General features: G+C 51.0%; 7 protein-coding genes across 7 annotated transcripts; 5 read left to right on the top strand and 2 right to left on the bottom strand.

Moving 5' to 3' along the window:
* Nucleotides 1-64: 64 nt before the first annotated feature.
* BBK36DRAFT_1179795 (NAD(P)-binding protein) lies at nt 65-1,089 on the top strand (the record flags this gene model as incomplete). The annotated part of the gene is made up of 4 exons (XM_024896189.1): nt 65-363; nt 438-670; nt 731-832; nt 898-1,089. The coding sequence occupies 4 exons, from the start codon at nt 65-67 to the stop codon at nt 1,086-1,088; spliced, it is 825 nt and encodes a 274-aa protein (XP_024746933.1).
* A 614-nt stretch (nt 1,090-1,703) lies between these two features.
* On the bottom strand, nt 1,704-2,417 carry BBK36DRAFT_1171088 (hypothetical protein; the record flags this gene model as incomplete). Its single annotated transcript, XM_024895526.1, has 1 exon — nt 1,704-2,417. The coding sequence occupies one exon, from the start codon at nt 2,415-2,417 to the stop codon at nt 1,704-1,706; it is 714 nt and encodes a 237-aa protein (XP_024746932.1).
* A 1,820-nt stretch (nt 2,418-4,237) lies between these two features.
* On the top strand, nt 4,238-5,510 carry BBK36DRAFT_1171087 (taurine catabolism dioxygenase; the record flags this gene model as incomplete). The annotated part of the gene is made up of 3 exons (XM_024895525.1): nt 4,238-4,496; nt 4,566-4,904; nt 4,972-5,510. 3 exons carry the CDS (start codon nt 4,238-4,240, stop codon nt 5,508-5,510), a joined length of 1,137 nt encoding a protein of 378 aa, XP_024746931.1.
* Nucleotides 5,511-6,066: 556 nt separating this feature from the next.
* BBK36DRAFT_1125681 (hypothetical protein) lies at nt 6,067-8,340 on the top strand (the record flags this gene model as incomplete). Its single annotated transcript, XM_024891305.1, has 2 exons — nt 6,067-8,065; nt 8,147-8,340. 2 exons carry the CDS (start codon nt 6,067-6,069, stop codon nt 8,338-8,340), a joined length of 2,193 nt encoding a protein of 730 aa, XP_024746930.1.
* A 452-nt stretch (nt 8,341-8,792) lies between these two features.
* BBK36DRAFT_143559 (hypothetical protein) lies at nt 8,793-10,489 on the top strand (the record flags this gene model as incomplete). The annotated part of the gene is made up of 4 exons (XM_024897501.1): nt 8,793-9,140; nt 9,208-9,651; nt 9,718-10,275; nt 10,434-10,489. Exons 1-4 carry the CDS (start codon nt 8,825-8,827, stop codon nt 10,487-10,489), a joined length of 1,374 nt encoding a protein of 457 aa, XP_024746929.1. The 5' UTR covers nt 8,793-8,824.
* Nucleotides 10,490-10,938: 449 nt separating this feature from the next.
* On the top strand, nt 10,939-12,306 carry BBK36DRAFT_1171084 (cytochrome P450; the record flags this gene model as incomplete). Its single annotated transcript, XM_024895524.1, has 1 exon — nt 10,939-12,306. One exon carries the CDS (start codon nt 10,939-10,941, stop codon nt 12,304-12,306), a length of 1,368 nt encoding a protein of 455 aa, XP_024746928.1.
* A 963-nt stretch (nt 12,307-13,269) lies between these two features.
* BBK36DRAFT_1136154 (histidine kinase) lies at nt 13,270-17,162 on the bottom strand. The gene is made up of 2 exons (XM_024892884.1): nt 15,202-17,162; nt 13,270-14,987 (listed from the first exon to the last, which is right to left on the bottom strand). The coding sequence occupies exons 1-2, from the start codon at nt 17,024-17,026 to the stop codon at nt 13,300-13,302; spliced, it is 3,513 nt and encodes a 1,170-aa protein (XP_024746927.1). The 5' UTR covers nt 17,027-17,162; the 3' UTR covers nt 13,270-13,299.
* Nucleotides 17,163-17,691: the final 529 nt, after the last annotated feature.

Genomic DNA, 17,691 nt, shown 5'->3' with positions numbered 1-17,691 from the left:
AGAAAATGCAATAACATTGCTGCCACAGCTCGTCGTCAGTAAAGACTCAGTCGCATCCGTCACGATGGCGGAAGCTGTTTCATCCCATCGCCTGCTGAACAGAGTTTGCATCGTAACCGGATCATCATCCGGACTCGGTCGAGCAATTTCTTTGGCGTATGCGCGAGAGGGCGCCTTTCTCGCTTGTGTTGACTTGAGACCAGATGCGCGACAAGAGATAGAGGCTGAGCGGGGGATCGATACGGATGCCTTAATTCGACAGAAAGGAGGGAGAGCTGTGTATATCAAGGCGGATGTGAGTCTTGCTCTCGAGGTAGAAGAAATGGTAAAAGCGACGGTTGCAGAATATGGTCGCATCGACGTGTAAGAGAGGCCCTTCATCGGGAGACGCACAAGCTCTACTCGAAGTCTTGACTAAAAGCGTATGCATGCAATAGGTTGGTCAACAATGCTGGTATCTCCATCGAGGCTGGGAAGAAGGCCCTTAGGATCCACGAGACACCGGAGCAATGGTGGGACTTGACGATGGCAGTTAACACCAAATCGGTATTCCTCGCTAGTAAATACGTGATTGCTCAGATGCTGTCTCAAGACAAGCTCGTTTCCGGAGATCGCGGCTGGATCATCAACCTATCCTCCATATATGGCCTGGTTGGGGGTAAAGAGATTCGTAAGACTCCTACCTCAAAGCAGTGCACAAAGGGAAAATAGAGGCTAACGACAACAATAGCATGCTATGCCGCTTCTAAAGGAGCTGTAACGAATCTGACGAGGCAGATTGCGATGGACTATGCTAAGGATGGCATCCACTGCAACGCTATATGCCCGGGATGTAAGTAGTAAATGGCAAACACAGTTGTGTGTCGATTGATTTGTCTCTGATGCCATTCCGACTAGACACCGCGACAGCCATCTTTGAAAATACGACCCGAATCCATGACGCCGAGGAGATCGGGCAGCGTCACCCATTGCATGGCATTGGTATGCCAGAGGATATAACTGGAGCTGCTGTATTCCTCGCAAGCAGCGAAGCACGCTGGATCACCGGTGCTATGTTGTCAGTGGACGGAGGATACACCGCTCAATGACGGAATTGCCTAATTATTAGGTCAGTGATGGTGCTTTAGACAGAACGAATGATTACGAAGTGGTAGGGAAGAAGACCGCTTGGTCAAGGCCGTCGCAATGTATCGTGATGTTGTTCAGTTCAAGTGGCAAATCATAATACGAATTCTCACTGATTCTGGGATGCTATCGCAATTGACGTATCCATCTACATATCGTGTCAAAGCAGTCACACCTGCCTAATTGCGATAGGAGAGGAATAGCTAAGCCAAGTTGCTACAGCACCAATGACCTTGAGCCGATATCAACACATCCATTCTAACCTGGGGTAGGCAAAAGCTCCTATGAGAAGACGGGAGAACGACTGTGAATAATCTCGTGAAGCATTGAGTCAGAAAAACGACGATCAAATAGGGGATGAAATATAATATAATCGACTATGCTATTATCATCAAGACCAGATATGCTTGCTTCACCCGTACACCATTCATTGTGCGCTCGTCTATTGCCATTCATTGAATCCCGAACTCCCCAAGATCTCATTATCTCCGTCTTTCCTATATAACTATATTCATAAGTCCCATACCTTCTATAGCCTCTATATCATGTATCATTAGAGTAAAAGAAATTGTTTGCTGTTAGTATGTCGACTTGCAGCGGAAAGAGAGGATGTCGACAGCCGCTCCGCCGTTCAGAGACAAGAGGTCGGTGCCAAAGGGGTTTCCAACCGCGACGGTGCCGGCAACGTCAGAAAACGCTTGGCAGGTGGCCTTGTTCGAGCTCTCGACGTCAACAATCTCCACCGCGTTGGCCAAGCCGAAAGAGACTGCAAAAGGCGAGCCATCCGCAGGAACTTGAATCTGCACCGCTGAATCATCCACTGAGTTGATCTGAACACGAACAGCGTCGGTGGGAGGCGGAGGAGAAGGAGTGCCAATACTGGAGCAAGTGGGCACAGTGTTGGGAGCTAAAACACAGCAGAAGGAGCCGATGGGGACAGCCTGGTCAATCTGAGAGTCGACCTCTCCGCTGGAAGCATCGGTAAAGCTAACCAGCGTCTGGTCATCGAAGATACCGCCAAGCTTGAGTGTCCCGGCAGCATCACTGAAGGCCTGGCAGACACAGCCGGGAGTAACGGCTTGTGCGTTTACACCAGCATTGATTTGGCGGTTATCGTCGGTTGAAAAGAGTGCATCCACTGGAATACTGGCCCCGACGGACGCATCACCATCGCCGTTCTTCAAGCGGATGAAGCAGCTGTCGGTTTGACGAGGAATATTGCCCGTAGGAAAAGCGCTGACTGAGGTCAGGAGAATGGCGACGGAGCTAACAACCGTCGAGAGAGACCTCATGTTGATTGTACGTTGCCGATGGTGTATGTTTGTCAGATTCTCGAATATATGAATGCCGTGAAGGGCTTCTGCCAATGTTGTGAGTTGGTAAAAGATAATCGAGTTGATGACTATTGCTGAAACTTTGAGCCGAATGTGATGATGATATCCTATAGACTGCAGAACATCTTAAAAGTTTATATATCACAGAATTTGACCACCTTCTCTAGCACCGCCACTGAGACTCATGACAATAAACTACCTATGCTGAGAAGGCTATTTCGAGATTTCAGATCCGGCTCTCTTACTTTCCGGAGCTCGAGCCTAGTACTTGACAACAGGCACAGCCATCAGCTACTAACTGGATGGGTAACAAAAACTGTCTCCGGTAAGGTAGTTACGATCTGTTGGTTCGTTTTGTTCGTCTGCTATATTTAGCCACGGGACCTGGCGGATTAGCGCTGATGAGCGGCGAACGCTACCGGATCATAAAGTTCCGGCACGAAACAATGTTTCCGTGGCCAGGCCGCACTTATTTATGAGTGCTAAATCCACTGCTGTTGGTTGACAGCAATGAGTTGTGGCTGACATTGGAAAATCCGTTGGCGCGTGACGAGAATCTTTGCTATCATCCACGGTCGGCCGTTTAATGTATGACATAGCCACCGGTCAACGAAATTGGTCGCTTGTTAAGCTCAGCGTGCTGTCAATGACAGAAATTGATTCGACTCACGAGTTGTCGGAGTTATTCATCCCGAAGCTCAACCTAGATATGCGTTCATTGTAATGCAGCAAGGAAAACCTCAGCTGCTCCGAAAGACAAACGGACAAGTGGCAGTTGAAAAGGCAGAGATGCAGATTGAAGCCTATTGGTGGCATCCTATGGTATCAGGACTTTCGGGGCCTACTACACTACCCAAGGTACCTAAGGAACAAACAACAATGCCACATTGAAGTTTGCTCTATGCGGGTAGCCTCCGTATTGCCGATCGATTCCAAGCTATCTCGACAATACAATCCATCTGAAGCCTGCGATAAGATTGTTGAGATTGATCTGCCATAATGAGGGTGTGTCATTTCTATCGTCAGAAGATGAGTACTACTGCTCGGACACCAACTGAAAGTATGTCGCTTGATATAACCTACTATTATCCGTATCTGTGACAGTACCCCTTCCATTTTGCCTTGCGAACGGATAAAATAGACATCAGGAATCTACAGCTGACGCCGTTTGTAATGCTCTTGCATTGCAAAATTGCTCATGTGAAATCAAGAAGCTCGTTTCGTCTTCACTCGCACCATCGCTTGATATGTCGCGATGATCCGTGGGATTGCGCGATGTTGCGTTCGTGATCGCACACTAGAATCGCGTCAAACTGCACTTCGGCACGCAATCGCGGGGAAGACACCATCTTTGATGCTCTCTATATAGCAGAACGCCGATAAGCCGCAAGCCAAGAACCAAGATGAAGAGAATGACCCAGGGGTTCAGACTGAGTGTCGCGCAATTGGGTGACCGACTTCCGGAGCTGAGCTATCACGCAGGACACTGGGGTTGTGTGATATTGTTCGAACTTACCAATCAATAGTGATAAGCGACACGCAATATCAGAGATTAAAGATGATGAAATTATAGGCAGTGTTGCATAATTCTATCGTGAAGAAAGGCTGCTGCATTAGGGAAACCTTGTATGGCTCAGCGAAGTATTTAAATAGTTCCCTGTTCTCGCCTCTTCGCCCATCCCAGCCCTGAGAAAACGTGATACTAGACCTCGCAGATCACAGACAGAACTGACTTCTACTTTGAGTATCCAGCGGATTGATCAAAGAAACAAAGCAAAATGGCTCCATCTGTTACAGAGACCGTGACACAAGTCACAGAGAATCTCAAGCAGAAGCCGGTTGCGAACCTTAAGACTCCAGCCCAACCAACCCTTGAGACCGGACATCGGGAGCCCTTGAAGCTGAGCGGAGCTCTTGACCAGTTCAAACAGTTCGATGTCACTCCAGTTATTGGAAGGGAATTTGCGGATGTAGACCTTGCGGAATGGCTTAGGGCCCCTAACTCTGACGAGCTGCTCAGGGATTTGGCTATCACAAGTATGACCCTTGCAAAACTCTTTTGCTATCTTCTCATTTTAGAGTCTCCAAGTTAACAATGCTCCCAAGTCTCTCAACGAGGCGTCGTTTTCTTCCGCAAACAAGATAACATCACCAACGACCTCCAGAAAGAACTCGTCCAGCGCCTTGGAGAGCTGAGCGGAAAGCCGGCGACCTCTGGACTCCACATTCACCCAGTTCACAACGGCGCCCGCGGCAGCGGCACCGGAGACGACGAGATCAGCGTCATCTCGTCTGAGCAGGCCAAGAAGATCTACTCTGACCGCTTTCTCAAGTCCAGCAAGCGCCAGAGCCAAAAGGGACAGTGGCACTCTGACATCACTTTCGAGCCCATTCCGAGCGACTATGCTTTGTTGAGATTGACCGAGTTGCCAAAGACGGGAGGAGGTAAATAGTCCTCGACAGTATACAGCCTTCAAATTATCTTGCAACAAGCTAACATGCTACTTCTTAGATACACTGTGGGCATCTGGGTATGAGCTCTACGATCGCATCTCCAAGCCGCTGCAGAACTTCCTGGACGGCTTGACTGCCTACTACGCACAGCCTGGTTTCAAAGAGGCCGCCGATGCGAATGGATTCTCTCTCTTTTCCACTCCTCGAGGAGCTCCCGAAAACGTCGGCGATGTGCTTGAAGCCATTCACCCAGTTATTCGTACCAACCCTGTTACCGGTTGGAAGAGCGTCTTTGCTGTCGGCCATCACGTCCAGTACATCCATGGCCTGACAGATGATGAGTCCAAGCACTTCCTGAACTGGTTTGTTCAATTGATCGTCGAAAACCACGATCTGCAGGTCCGCAACCGATGGCAGAACGTCAACGACCTGGCTATTTGGGACAACCGCAGCGTCTACCACGCCGCTACCCCGGACTACATCAACGAAGGACTCGGAGAGCGCACTGGATCCAGGGCTGTGAGCTTGGGCGAGAAGCCGTACTTTGATCCCCAGAGCGTGAGTCGCAGGGAGGCTATTGCGCTTGAGAGGGCATGAGGAACGATTGCACAAGGCCCAATGTCTACAGCGACAGTCTATGACGACGAATGGCATGAATCAGTGATACACCTGGTGTGGCTTTGAGAACCGCGGGGTCGTGAGAACCCGCAGGGAGGATGCCCGTTAATTTTCTGTTGATAGTAGAACTACCTAGCGAACTAAAGTTATCCTGACTGCGAGTCTATCAGTTCAAGAACCTCGTAGTGGTAATCAACCCCATTTCTACAACTACCTCAGTGGTTGAGTGACAGCGCAGTGTTTGCGCCCACCACCCCGGCCGCTCTCTGTAAGGCACAATAGAAACTGCTTATTTTAAGGTTAATTCTTCCGCGTACGCATACTTTGAGCATATCCGCGATAGCGCTTGCAACTATACCCTTCACATGCTGGACTCTGCCAAGCCGCCATACAATCAATATTGCGGCTGAGGTGCATAATCTGAGAAGCTAGCCAAACAGCGGGCGCGATGCCTCTTGTTGATAAAAAGCATCCTCAAGCCGACACGCAGCGTGGGTAAAACATCGTCAGATTCCCCCCCCGCATCGCGAGCAAAATGTCGCTCTTCGACTTCAAGCCACTCGAAACGTACGAATACACTCCACTCTCTCCAGCCAAGAGAGTCTTTCGCTTGGTTCAACTTCTACCGCCGAAACCCTCACTCATCCCAGACGTCTCCGGTACCATCCGCATCAGACTTTCAGAACTAGATATCGACTCAGGCGGTCGTTACGATGCTCTTTCATACTCATGGAACGTGCCAGCTGGGCAGGTAGAGCCAAATAGGCAAATCATCGTCGAAACTGACGACGGCTCTCGCAAGCTGTACATCTTTCCAGCCCTCGAAAGTGCACTTCTTCACTTGACCTCTCAAAGAATGACGGACCGCATCTTCATTGACCAGATCAGCATAAATCAGAAGGACAAGGAAGAAAAGAGCCACCAAGTGTTGCTTATGCAAGACATCTATACGACAAGCGCTCGCACTCTTGTTTGGTTGGGTCCCCCTACTCGAGAATCAGACCAGTACTTTGATGTTGTCCGTGAGATATGCTCAGAAGGAGTGCTATCCAGACTCATTGGACCCCGAGTCAGTCAAGTCATGCACGTCTTTGATGCTGTAATGAACCCCACCTTGCCGGTGGATGAAGAACAGCAGGAAGACCGTGATGATCTATTGGACTTAATTGCACGATACGGCAGTCGTTTTCCACTGGGTGGCTTCGCCGATGTCCTTGATCGAACCTGGTTCAATCGACTATGGGTTATCCAAGAGGCCTGCCTGGCACCATCCGTCATATTCTTGTGTGGCAGTAAATCTCTCTGCCTCGACTGCTTCCGATCCAGCGCCCTGTTCTACAGCATATTCAACACACACTGGGCGCGTAACTTAAACAAAGCAGTGCCCCAGCGTGTGATTCGCGAGAGAGATGCTATCTATGGCAAGATGGGTGGGCTAAACCGCATTTTTCAAGAACGGAAGGCCATACATGAAACAATGAAACGAAGGCGACTGCAGGAACTCATACTGAAGTATAACGTCAACGACCATCATAAGAAAATCGGAGCAACGATGGAGCAAGACCGCATCTTCGGCTTATTAGGGCTGGCAGGAAATGACGACACTGTGAAGAAAAGAGTTCGCGTCGATTATAATGCAAAAGTCACTCAGATGTACTCTGAGATCGCAGAGATACTTCTACAAGAGAGCATCGACATTTTGTTATTCAACCAGCATCCCAAGAAAACTCAAGGCTTGCCTTCTTGGGTACCGGACTGGGCTATGGATCTGTCGATACCCGTATCTTATGTAGCCTTGGAAGAGCCAACATCCAGCGCCGGAGGACCAATGACAGAGGCCCCTACCCGACTCGAGGGGGAGGAGCTGCAGCTTCACATCAGGGGGATCCTCGTGGACGAAATTCAAGAGGTGGGACGAAGACTGCATCAGGTAGACTCCAATACGCAAGTATCCGAGGAGATCAATTATCGTTCGGCCAAGTTATTTTTCGACGAAGTCTCAGAATTCACTCGAATGGCTGCTGCCACAGCTCTTAGCAGAGACCCTTCTTTGTCTGCTGCAGATGCGGAACTTGAACCGCAGCTGCGTTTGTGCGACTCCAGCCTTTCCTATCGCCATTTCACACAAAGTCTCGGCGCAGCTGCTGGCATTCGAAGACTCCAGGCTCTGCACAGCGCGGTCTACAGTCTCGGGGAACGACTCATTAGATCAGACGAGACGATTGCATCCTATCGCCTCACACGCATCTATCGAACAATAGGAATCGTTCCCTGGTATTGGCAACCAATGTCTGAGATGGAGAGTCTACGAACCTGTGCGCTAGATCCAGTATTGGCGGGCAAAATCGCAGGCCAAGCTATTCAAGATTTTGTCATAGACATGACTGGTCTTTGTGTCGCTTCAGCAAGGGTCTGGTATGCCTCCAAATACACCAGATACCGACGCCGCTTTGGAAAGCTGAGTCCCCGACCAGACCCCGAGAGCGTCAGAAAAATCGGGCTCGATGCGGATGTTAGCTTAGGCCCCGATATAAGTGTTTTCACGTCAAATTTGCTCAGAAATTTGGGTCGGAAATTGTTTCGGACAAGAGCTGGTTATGTAGGTCTAGGACCAGCGAATATGCGTGCGGACGACAGCATTGTTATATTCCGCGGTGGGACAACACCACACATTCTAAGGAAGTTGTACAATGGCGGCAATCAAGAGGAGAAGTATGAGTATCTTGGTGAGGCTTATTGCGACGGATTTATGGATGGTGAAATCCTTCAGGACGAGACTAAAAGGGAGGAGATGTTTGTGCTGGTTTGACGACGGCTGGAGACGGGGCATCTCGTAGGCTGACTACCGAGTCTATACTCAGGCGGCTACATATTACGAACAGGAAGCATGATTTTTTATCAATTCCAAATCATATATCCTGCTCTCGTCCGTTTCATTCTCCAGATACATAGTCGCTGAATGGCGAGAACATAAGCCACAGCACCAATACAGCCACTAACTCCTCATGAAGATGCCCGAAGCATTTAGCGCACGCATTCTCCATGACATAGTTGCACCTAAGAGGACATGATCAGCAAACCGAACAACACCAAGTCTATTAATGCTTCTTCAGCAGTATCTGGACAAAATAGCCCTGACGTCATAAGCCGTGTATTACGAACGCTTGCGTCAGTGTTTATTTAACGCTGGCGACTCTCCCCCAAAGCAACGAGGAATCTTGCCTTGTTGAACAGCAGTTGGTAGTCGTCTGTATGGCTTCAGTTGTCAGCTTTCCGTTGCCACAGTCACCAAAATGAGTATCGACACTGCAAAGTTGATAAAGGCCGCTGTTCCCGAAGCCGAAGGGCGGAATGCGCGCATCTTGTCGCAGAATGTGTCGGACTACAAAGATCCTAATTTTCTCTCTCAGGACTTCCCGCGGCAACCTCCCCGATTGTATATCACAGCGGAGAGCGATGACTTCGATGCAGTGACTATCGCGGAGTGGCAGGCCGAAGGGTTTGACGTCCAGTATCTTCCTATGGGAAATGGGGGAGACGAATACTTGAGAAAGCTGAAAGGCCTGAGAGGGAATGAGGCGGCCTCATTCGAGACGTTTGGTATCGTAGGTAAGGCTAACATGCGTAAAATCACATCCTCTGAAACAGGAGCTAACATGAATATGACCCATGATAGCATACGGCGATGCTGCTGCCATGTGTCTTCAGCATTACCACGTCATGGACAACAACTCCGACTTCAAGATCAGATTGCTCATCGCTTATTATCCAACCGCAATACCCGACCCAAAAGGTCGTTTCCCAAACAACATTTCAACTCTCGTGCACTTAATCGGTGGAGAAGACATCGATGTCACAGTACAGTCGCAAATGGTCGGCATTCAAGGCAAACGGCGCACGAGTCGCAGGACCATCCAACCGGGAATCGGGACGGGCGGCCTACTTCAGCTTGCGTATCCAAGTTATACTTACCAGGCGCAGCCTGGATTCGCAGAGCACGATCTAGATGAGTACGATGCGATAAGCGCGGATTTGGCGTGGAGCCGGAGTTTGGCTACGGCGAGGAGGGCGTTTGGAATGACGGTAGACTTGGAGCGTGTGTGGGAAGAAAATGTCCAAGGTATGTTCTCAACGACATGACTGCTGATTTATCTCGACCAACTTGAATGCTTACTTCGTCCTGTAGGGAAATTCTTCAGTCGAAGCCTTAACTCAACCATGTCCAGCTACACGACGCACAAGAGCCCGCACGTTACTTACATTCCAACCCTGACAGGAGGCATCGGCGCCGACGAGCTTCAGGAGTTTTACTCCCAGTACTTTGGAAATCCAAAGTCGCTCAAGTTGACCCTAGTATCTCGAACCATTGGCGCTGACCGCATCGTGGATGAGATTCACGTCCGATTCAAGCATACACAAGAGATGCCCTGGATCCTGCCAGGTGTTCCGCCCACTCAAAAGCGAGTCCAAATCCTCGTAGTCAGCGTCGTGACTCTGAGAGGAGGGAAACTGTACCATGAGCACGTCTACTGGGATCAAGCCAGCGTTTTGCTTCAGATTGGAGCCCTGGATCCCAATGCGATACCGGAATCAGCGAAGAAACTAGGGATCGAAAAGTTGCCTGTTGTGGGAAGCGCAGCGGCATCGAGAGTACTGAAGGGCTGGGATCCCGAACAGGAAGGCGAGGCAGACAATGACTTGATCCCTGGGTGGAATGATGAAGGTGATGATGGTGATGAGGCCGGTGACGGCCTCCAGAATGACAAAGCCGCGAAAGAGAAGGGTGCGGAGAAGTCGGAAACAGATCAGGGTCATTGAGTGATGAACATCGTCAAGAATGTACAGTAATTCTCGACTTATATCATAATACCTGCATACAGCTTTGTGTAAACTTGATCGAAGAGCACGGGTGCATGATTAGCCGCCGTGCCCTGAGGGTGATGGATAACGCAGAGTAACCGGCCCCGAACCATCATTCATCGCCGAAGCTCATGACACTTCGCATCCCGAAATGGAGGTGTATTTTGCGCATCCATCAGGCAAAGGTCCCAATTATAGCAACTGGCGTGGCCGATTGGGCCGGTATGTGGTCACAGCAAGGAAGAGATCTGCTTTCTGCAGGTATGGAATTGCGGCTGCTACTGGCCAAGGACAACGGATTGGAGGCGCTCCTCCACTTCCCCACTGGGCCGACAACATCCTTCCAGCTCGATCAGTCAATAATCACGCTTTGTTCGAGTCCGTGGTGCGGGACCAAATCCGGGGTACCTCGGCATTCGAGCCAGCTTGAGTCGTGTGGGCTGGAGGTGAAGATGGGGGGTTTAAAAGGGTGGATCAACAGATCTCGTTTGACGTTATCAATATTTTCACAGTATTTGTCCTCAATCAGCTCTTCAAGAGACAGACCATGTTGACTTTCAAGCTTGCTATTTTGGCGTGTGGGCTATTAGTCGTTGCCCGCTTTCTCTTGTCCTTTGTTAAAAGCTTCACATCACCAACACGACACGTTCCAGGCCCTCTATTGGCACGATTTACTCGGCTATGGTACTTCAGACGTGTTGCCGTTGGCCGCTTCGAACATGAAAACATCCAACTCCATCGGCAATATGGCCCGATCGTGCGTCTTGCTCCGAATATGTACAGCATCGATATACCGGAGGCTGTAAACACGGTGTATGGAATCGGCTCCAAGCTGCCAAAGTCAGAGTGGTATGACGGATGGAAGCATCCCAGTCCCGATGCCTGGACCATCTTCCCAGACAAAGACATCAAGCGACACGCTCAAACACGAAGAGTGTTCCAAGGCTTGTATAGTATGTCCAGTCTCGTCAGCTACGAGAAATACGTGGATGAGTGCGCAGATGTCCTGCTAAGTCGCTTGTCCTTGTTTTCGAAGAGCAAGGAGCCCATAAACATGGGCCACTGGTTCCAATGTTATGCGTTCGATGTCATCGGAAATATTACCTTTTCTAAACCGTTTGGCTTCCTTGACCGCGGGGAGGACGTTTCCGGCTTGCTACAGGCGCTGCAGAAAGTCCTCGCGTATTCTACGCTGGTTGGCATATACTCCTCTCTTCATCCCTACATATTTGCCGTGACCAACTTTTTTGGCATGGGAGGAGCTGCAGGACGGACATACCTCGCAGGGTATGTTAGAGAGAGAATCCGACAGAGAAAGGCTGAGCAGACAAAGAAGGTAAAAAGGGTGCACACCGATGGATCTCCCGAAGATTTCCTGGAGAAGATCATGATCAAGAATAAAGACGCCCCCTCCAAAGTGACTGATTATCATGTCTTCATGATGAGCATGTCCAACATCATCGCAGGATCCGACACCACAGCTATCAGTCTATCAGCCATCTTATACTATCTCATCCAATACCCAAATGCCATGAGAAAGGTCAGAGAGGAGGCTGCTCTCATTTTCGATACTGATGCTCATCTTAGCTTCAAACAGAGCCTCGAAATGCCATATTGGCAAGCTGTTATGAAAGAAGCACTGCGTCTACATCCCGCCACGGGGCTTCCTCTTTGGAGAACCGCCGCCGAGGGTGGCATAGAACTGAATGGACAGTTCTTTCCGGAAGGGACTACTATAGGCCTCAACACATGGACGGCACATTACAACAAAGACGTCTTTGGGGACGATGTCGCAGAATTTCGGCCAGAGAGATGGTTGGAGGCTGAAGAGGAGGGTGGACACAGGATAGCTCAGATGAACGCATACTACTTACCGGTGAGCCATCCGACTGTTGACATGTTCAGGCAGGGCTAGATACTGATGGAAAGCAGTTTGGCTTGGGATCCCGGACATGCATTGGTCGACACATTTCTTATCTGGAAATGTCAAAGCTCATCCCATTGCTGATCAGAGACTTCGACTTTGAGCTACAAGACAAGGACAGGGAATGGCAAACAACGAACTACTGGTTTGTGAAGCCGAACAATTTTAACGTCTTTGTTAGATCAAGGGCAACGTCGTGAGGATAAAAGGGCAGAAAAGAGACACATTCCACATCATCGCATGTTTATCACCGCCAATCTTTTACAGATTATAGTACGTGTAACGAGAGTCGAGATGGGATCGAAAGAACTCGAACTTACATTAACTACCAATTGTTGATGCTTTCAAATCACTTGTAATATTCTATATCCACGAGATTATATATAGAAAGCAGACACAGATGGAACCAGAATACGACGACGGACACACATTACCAGGCCCTCCTTGTTGCCCGCACAGAAGTCGCCTAGCCTACGAGTATGCACACCCCCAACATTCATCCGGCGGGGAAGCTCACCGGCTGAATTCGCCCAAGCGAGTCACGACCTAGAAAATGGTCTTTGGGGGCTTTTTGTAACAATATAGTGCAACGTGAAAAGTCCCGAGAGATCTGCCGAGCGCATTCATGCTTCATGGGATTCATGTCTGCGAAGGGGTCTTTGACCTCTATATTATAGAGGAAAGGCGGCATGAATTGGATCTGGAGGGTGCGATAATGAAGGCATGGGCTAGTCTGTTAGGGGGCGCAATTCAGCGAGCAGTCGAATATTCGGGTTGAGCCAAACAAATATGGGCGTGGGCTAGGCAGTAACATTTAGTAGATATCTATGTCCTATTTCGAGGTATAGGAGGTATTCACGATCCGAGAGCATCCATACCTGTTAATACATGTACTTCACTCACGCATGGTCAACAGGCCAGCGCGACATGGAAGTGGTATCATTTCATAAAATAATTAATACATGATATATTAGTCTATATGCTTTAATCCCTTGTTTTCCTGTTCGCGTGCCCGTTCGCGTGCCCGTTCGCGTTCCCGTTTATCCCTGTTGCCGTCCCGTTCGCCGTATTTGTATCAAGATCCGTTCCCTTTTCTTTCGTCGCGCCATTCGTCGTCTCTGGCTCCTCTGGAATAGTGACAAACTTCTTGAGCACCTTCTTCAAGGCTGGTCGTCTGATAGGCTTGCTCAAGAATTCGTCCATGCCTGATTCTATGCACTCTTTTACGTTGCTCTCTTCCGAAAAGGCAGTAAGCGCAACGATGGGCGCCACGTAGCCCATTTTGCGAATCAGTCGTGTTGACTGCAGCCCGTCGACGTTGGGCATCTGGATGTCCATGAATATCACATCAAAACGCTGGTTCATCTCCATGCTGGCCTTGACCAGCTCGTAGGCTTCTTGGCCATCTTTGGCAATGGCCACGTCGTAGACATCCTCCAGTTTCAGCATCCTACTCACCACCTCAACATTGGTCGCGTTATCGTCAGCAACCAGCACGCGCAGTTTTCCCTTCCCTGCCTTGTTCGCCATTGCCTTATCAATAGCTGCCGTCTGGTCCTCTTTGCTAGCGGAGGTGTTGGGCTTGGCAGCGAAAAACGGCGCGCTGAGGCCCACGAGACGGGGCAGCTTGTTGTCTATCAACGATGGGCTGCTCTTGGATTTTGGGTCCTGCAGCGGCGATGCTGACCCATTCATCGTGCTCCGGGGCCCCTCGCCAATTACCGACCTGACGCTGGTCGGTCTCGATCCCGTGCTGCTGGAAGCGGTGCTTGGCGGGCGGTCTTTGACGTATTTAAGAGGGATATGCATCGTAAACGTCGATCCTACCCCGACGGTGCTCTTAAGAGTGACCGACCCGCCCATCAGCTTGGCCAGTTGTGAACAAATGCTCAGTCCCAGGCCTGTTCCTCCAAATTTCTTATTCAGTCCAAGGTCGCCTTGAACAAACGGCTCGAAAATCTTGTCCTGCATATGCTCCGGTATGCCCGGCCCAGTGTCTTCCACCTCAAACTCGAAGATATAGGGCTTCGCGTTTGCCGGCGGCGGTGTCGGTGAGCGCTCCCGGATGCGAACGTGAGGCGTGGCCTTTGGGTCCAGCGGGTTGATCGCGAGAGCGGTACCAGCGCCATTCCTCAGCGGTGCGGAGTTATTCGTCGTCCTGGAATTGGTAGAGCGTGTCGATCCCGAGCTGCCTCTGTGGCGGCTTCGCCCAACCCTCGTAGAACCGCTTTTGGACAAAGATGAAGTCCTACTGACATCAGTCTCCAACCGTTCAGCCTCGCATATGCACCGGATTCGCAGCTCCACTTTGCCTCCAGGTGGCGTGAACTTGAGACTATTATTGACAAGGTTGATCATGACCTGCAGGATTCTGTGCTGGTCACCCCAGACATAAACATCCTTCAGTCGTCCCATGCCGTTGGGGCCCAAGGCAGGCAGTCTTTTTTCCAAGATGCTCTGTTCCATGCTCCCATTCAGCTCGATATTTTCGCTGCCGAGAAAGCTCACGGTGAATGTGATGTTGCTCTCGCGCACCTGCTTGTCAAAAATCGACAACATTTGCGATTTGATGTCGCCTAACCGAAACTCTCTCTCCTCAAGGCTGACATGTTGTCCGATTTGATTCTTGGAAAAACTGAGGAGATCCTCTAAAAGGTGTAGTAGTAGGTCGCCTAGAAGAGCTGATCAGCACATGTCGCACAACAGGACATCACCGACGATTCCTGTTTCGTCCTCCGCTCTTCTCCTTCTTTCTTCCCTTTTGAAGAGGAACGGGGCGAGGGGAGGGTTGTGATTATTGATACCATTGAAATATGCGGTAGAGTTGGGGGGGATATCAAGGACCTTTGGACTCTGAGATTGACTGAAAGGAAGAAGACCACGTACCTGACCTATAGAGAGTTTTAAGCGACTGCTTTATCCGCACAATATCATCCTCCTCCATGCAAACAGCACACATGCCCATGATGCCATTCAGGGGCGTCTTCAGCTCGTGAGAGATATTGGCGATGAAGAGCGTCTTGCTCTCGTTGGCAGCCTCTGCCGCTCGCTTGCTAACCTCGAGCTCTCGCGTCCTCTCTGCAACCTTGTCCTCCAGCTGTGTGTACTGCTTGAGCAGCTCGTCTGACATTTCATTGAACGTCTCTGTGAGCTCCGTCAATTCGTCGGTGATGTAGTGTTTGCCGACTTCAACTCTGCCGGGGATCTTGAAGACGTGTCGGTGAGCATCGGCTTCGCTGATGGGCAAAATCTTCTTCTCCTTCCATATCCTGCGCTTCACGGTAGCGAAAAAGCCTTTGTCGGATCGCTTCGAACTAGTAGCTCCCGAGCTTGGGTGTTCTTCATCAAACGCATCGTCATACTCCTCGTATCCGGGAGGATTGATGGACTTTTCCGTCGCAGCCTTGAGTCGCCTAATAGACAAGACGCTGAGATGGGCGCAGGGAAAGACGAGGATTGCGATAAGGCCAGCCGTCCCGAAGACGCATCCTAGGAGGATATCTCTCAACTTGTCGATGGGCTGATACGCTTCGCTCTTGGCCTTCTCCACAACGACGGCCCAGTTGACGAGAGTCGTTGCAGGACGAGCGACGCCAACGGCGACAGGCACGCCTTGCTCGTTTGTCGTGGAGAGATCTACGGTGGAGTTATCCAACGGTGAGAGCTTGCGAGTATACACCTTTGACAAGCTGGGATAATCGCGAAGGGGGAACGGACGTCCATAAAAGTTGCCGGAATGGTAGTTGCGTGACGAGTGTCGATCCGACTGCCCCGGGACGGGGATGGGCGGTATGACGAAATGGACAGGGGTATTCTTGAAGCTGGGCTGCGTAGGTGAGTACGTATCGTTGCTTGCCGGCTGCGACACGTTGAAGCGATTGGATGGGTTGGCCGGTCCAACGAGGAGGACGACGCCGGTTGAGCCCAGGCCTTCGGGCGAAGCTTGGATGGCGGACAGCGAGCCTGCCGAGATCACCAGGGTCAAGTAGCCGAGGATGAAATTCGAGATGGCGAAGGAGCGGATGGGGATGGTGAGAGAGATGAGGGCGAATGTTTCGTTGATGACCAATGGACCCAGCACCAGGCCGCCGCCGGTGCTCAGGTTGACGTTCGGAAAGGCATAGGCGCCAAAGGCCGGCGTCGACGGCACATAGGGGTTCGGGTACCCGAGGTTGGTGTACGTGATGTTGGGATACAGCGACAGCGGGTAGCCGTACTCGGTATCGCTGAGGTTGACTCTGGAGCCGTCGGGCGTGAGGTAGGGCAGCTCAATGTTGTTGGTCGCATTGCCCACACCGGCGCCGGTGACGCTGAGCAGGCCGCGATGGCCGTCGCCGGTCGAGTTTCGCGAATAGAGGCGGGCCTGCAGCAGCCCCGTGAGGCCGCGGGTGGTGCCCATGGCGCTCTCGAGGTCGGCGCGGGCATTGGCAAAGGGGTCGGTCTTGTTTGTCGAGTTTTGGTTGTAGAAGTCGATGAAGGCCTGCTGCAGCAGGATGCGCGTGGCGACGGTCTGGCAGATGGTCTGCGCCAGATCCAGCTCAGACGCAATGGCGGACGCCTTGAGCGAGGCGGTCAGGGCCAGGCCCTGAGATTCGACGTCGACGACAAAGTTGTGGACAAAGATCCATGTCGGGATGGAGATGACGGCCAGGGACAAGAGGACGGCGAAGAGCACAAGCGCGGCGAGCTGCTCGCGGATGGCGACTCTCATTTTTCAGCGAGTGGCGATGGACGAAGTGAAGATGCAGGCTGGCAGGGCTCAGGCTCGGGGCAAGACATCCTCCTCAAGAATGACTGCGCCTCTATCGAAGCCTACGCAACATGCTGCCCGCGATGACTGGTGATGGATGTTGGGAGACCGCCAATGACGAAGTGCATAAGGTATGGTATGGCCGATGTTCTACTCTTCAAGCTCGTCTTATCCGGTCGAGCCGCTATGTCTTGTCGCCAGTGGGAACGTATGCAGTGAGTCCTGGATGGAAGGAGTCGGTCGATGGATCTATCGGTCTATCGCTTCATGAGATGAACACAGCAGACGATGCAACTACCTCGAGGTGGTCAAAACCGTGGCGGCATCCAATGTATCAAAGTATGGAGTCGTAGTAAGGTTTGATGGGTAAGGTTGGAACGAAAAAAGAAGGGCCCTGTTGCGCTTTCTGCTGGCCGGCTGCACGACAGACACTCAGACGCGACCGAGGCCAGAGCCAGACAGAACAAGGAACGAGGCTTAGGTAAGCGCACTACTGCTGGGACAAGGTGTGCGCCGGCTCGCCGGAGATTGGTCGGCCGGATTTTCGGCCAATCAGAGAATCCAGATTTCGATGGTGCCGGGGTTAAAAGCGGGGTATAGCGGAGCAAAGCATCCTAAATAGCGAT

This window comes from Trichoderma citrinoviride (genome assembly GCF_003025115.1).
Source record: "Trichoderma citrinoviride strain TUCIM 6016 unplaced genomic scaffold BBK36scaffold_12, whole genome shotgun sequence".
NCBI lineage: Eukaryota > Fungi > Ascomycota > Sordariomycetes > Hypocreales > Hypocreaceae > Trichoderma > Trichoderma citrinoviride.
The sequence above is the reverse complement of the archived record's forward strand: the minus strand, read 5'-3'. Positions and strand labels throughout refer to the sequence as shown.

What these genes read in the sequence shown, in the direction of transcription:
- BBK36DRAFT_1136154 (XM_024892884.1), bottom strand. Translation starts at nt 17,026, where the DNA reads ATGAGAGTCGCCATCCGCGAGCAGCTCGCCGCGCTTGTGCTCTTCGCC. An exon ending in TAAAACTCTCTATAGGTCAG is followed by an intron (nt 14,988 to 15,201) that starts GTACGTGGTCTT and finishes CAGCTCTTCTAG; the next exon opens with GCGACCTACTACTACACCTT.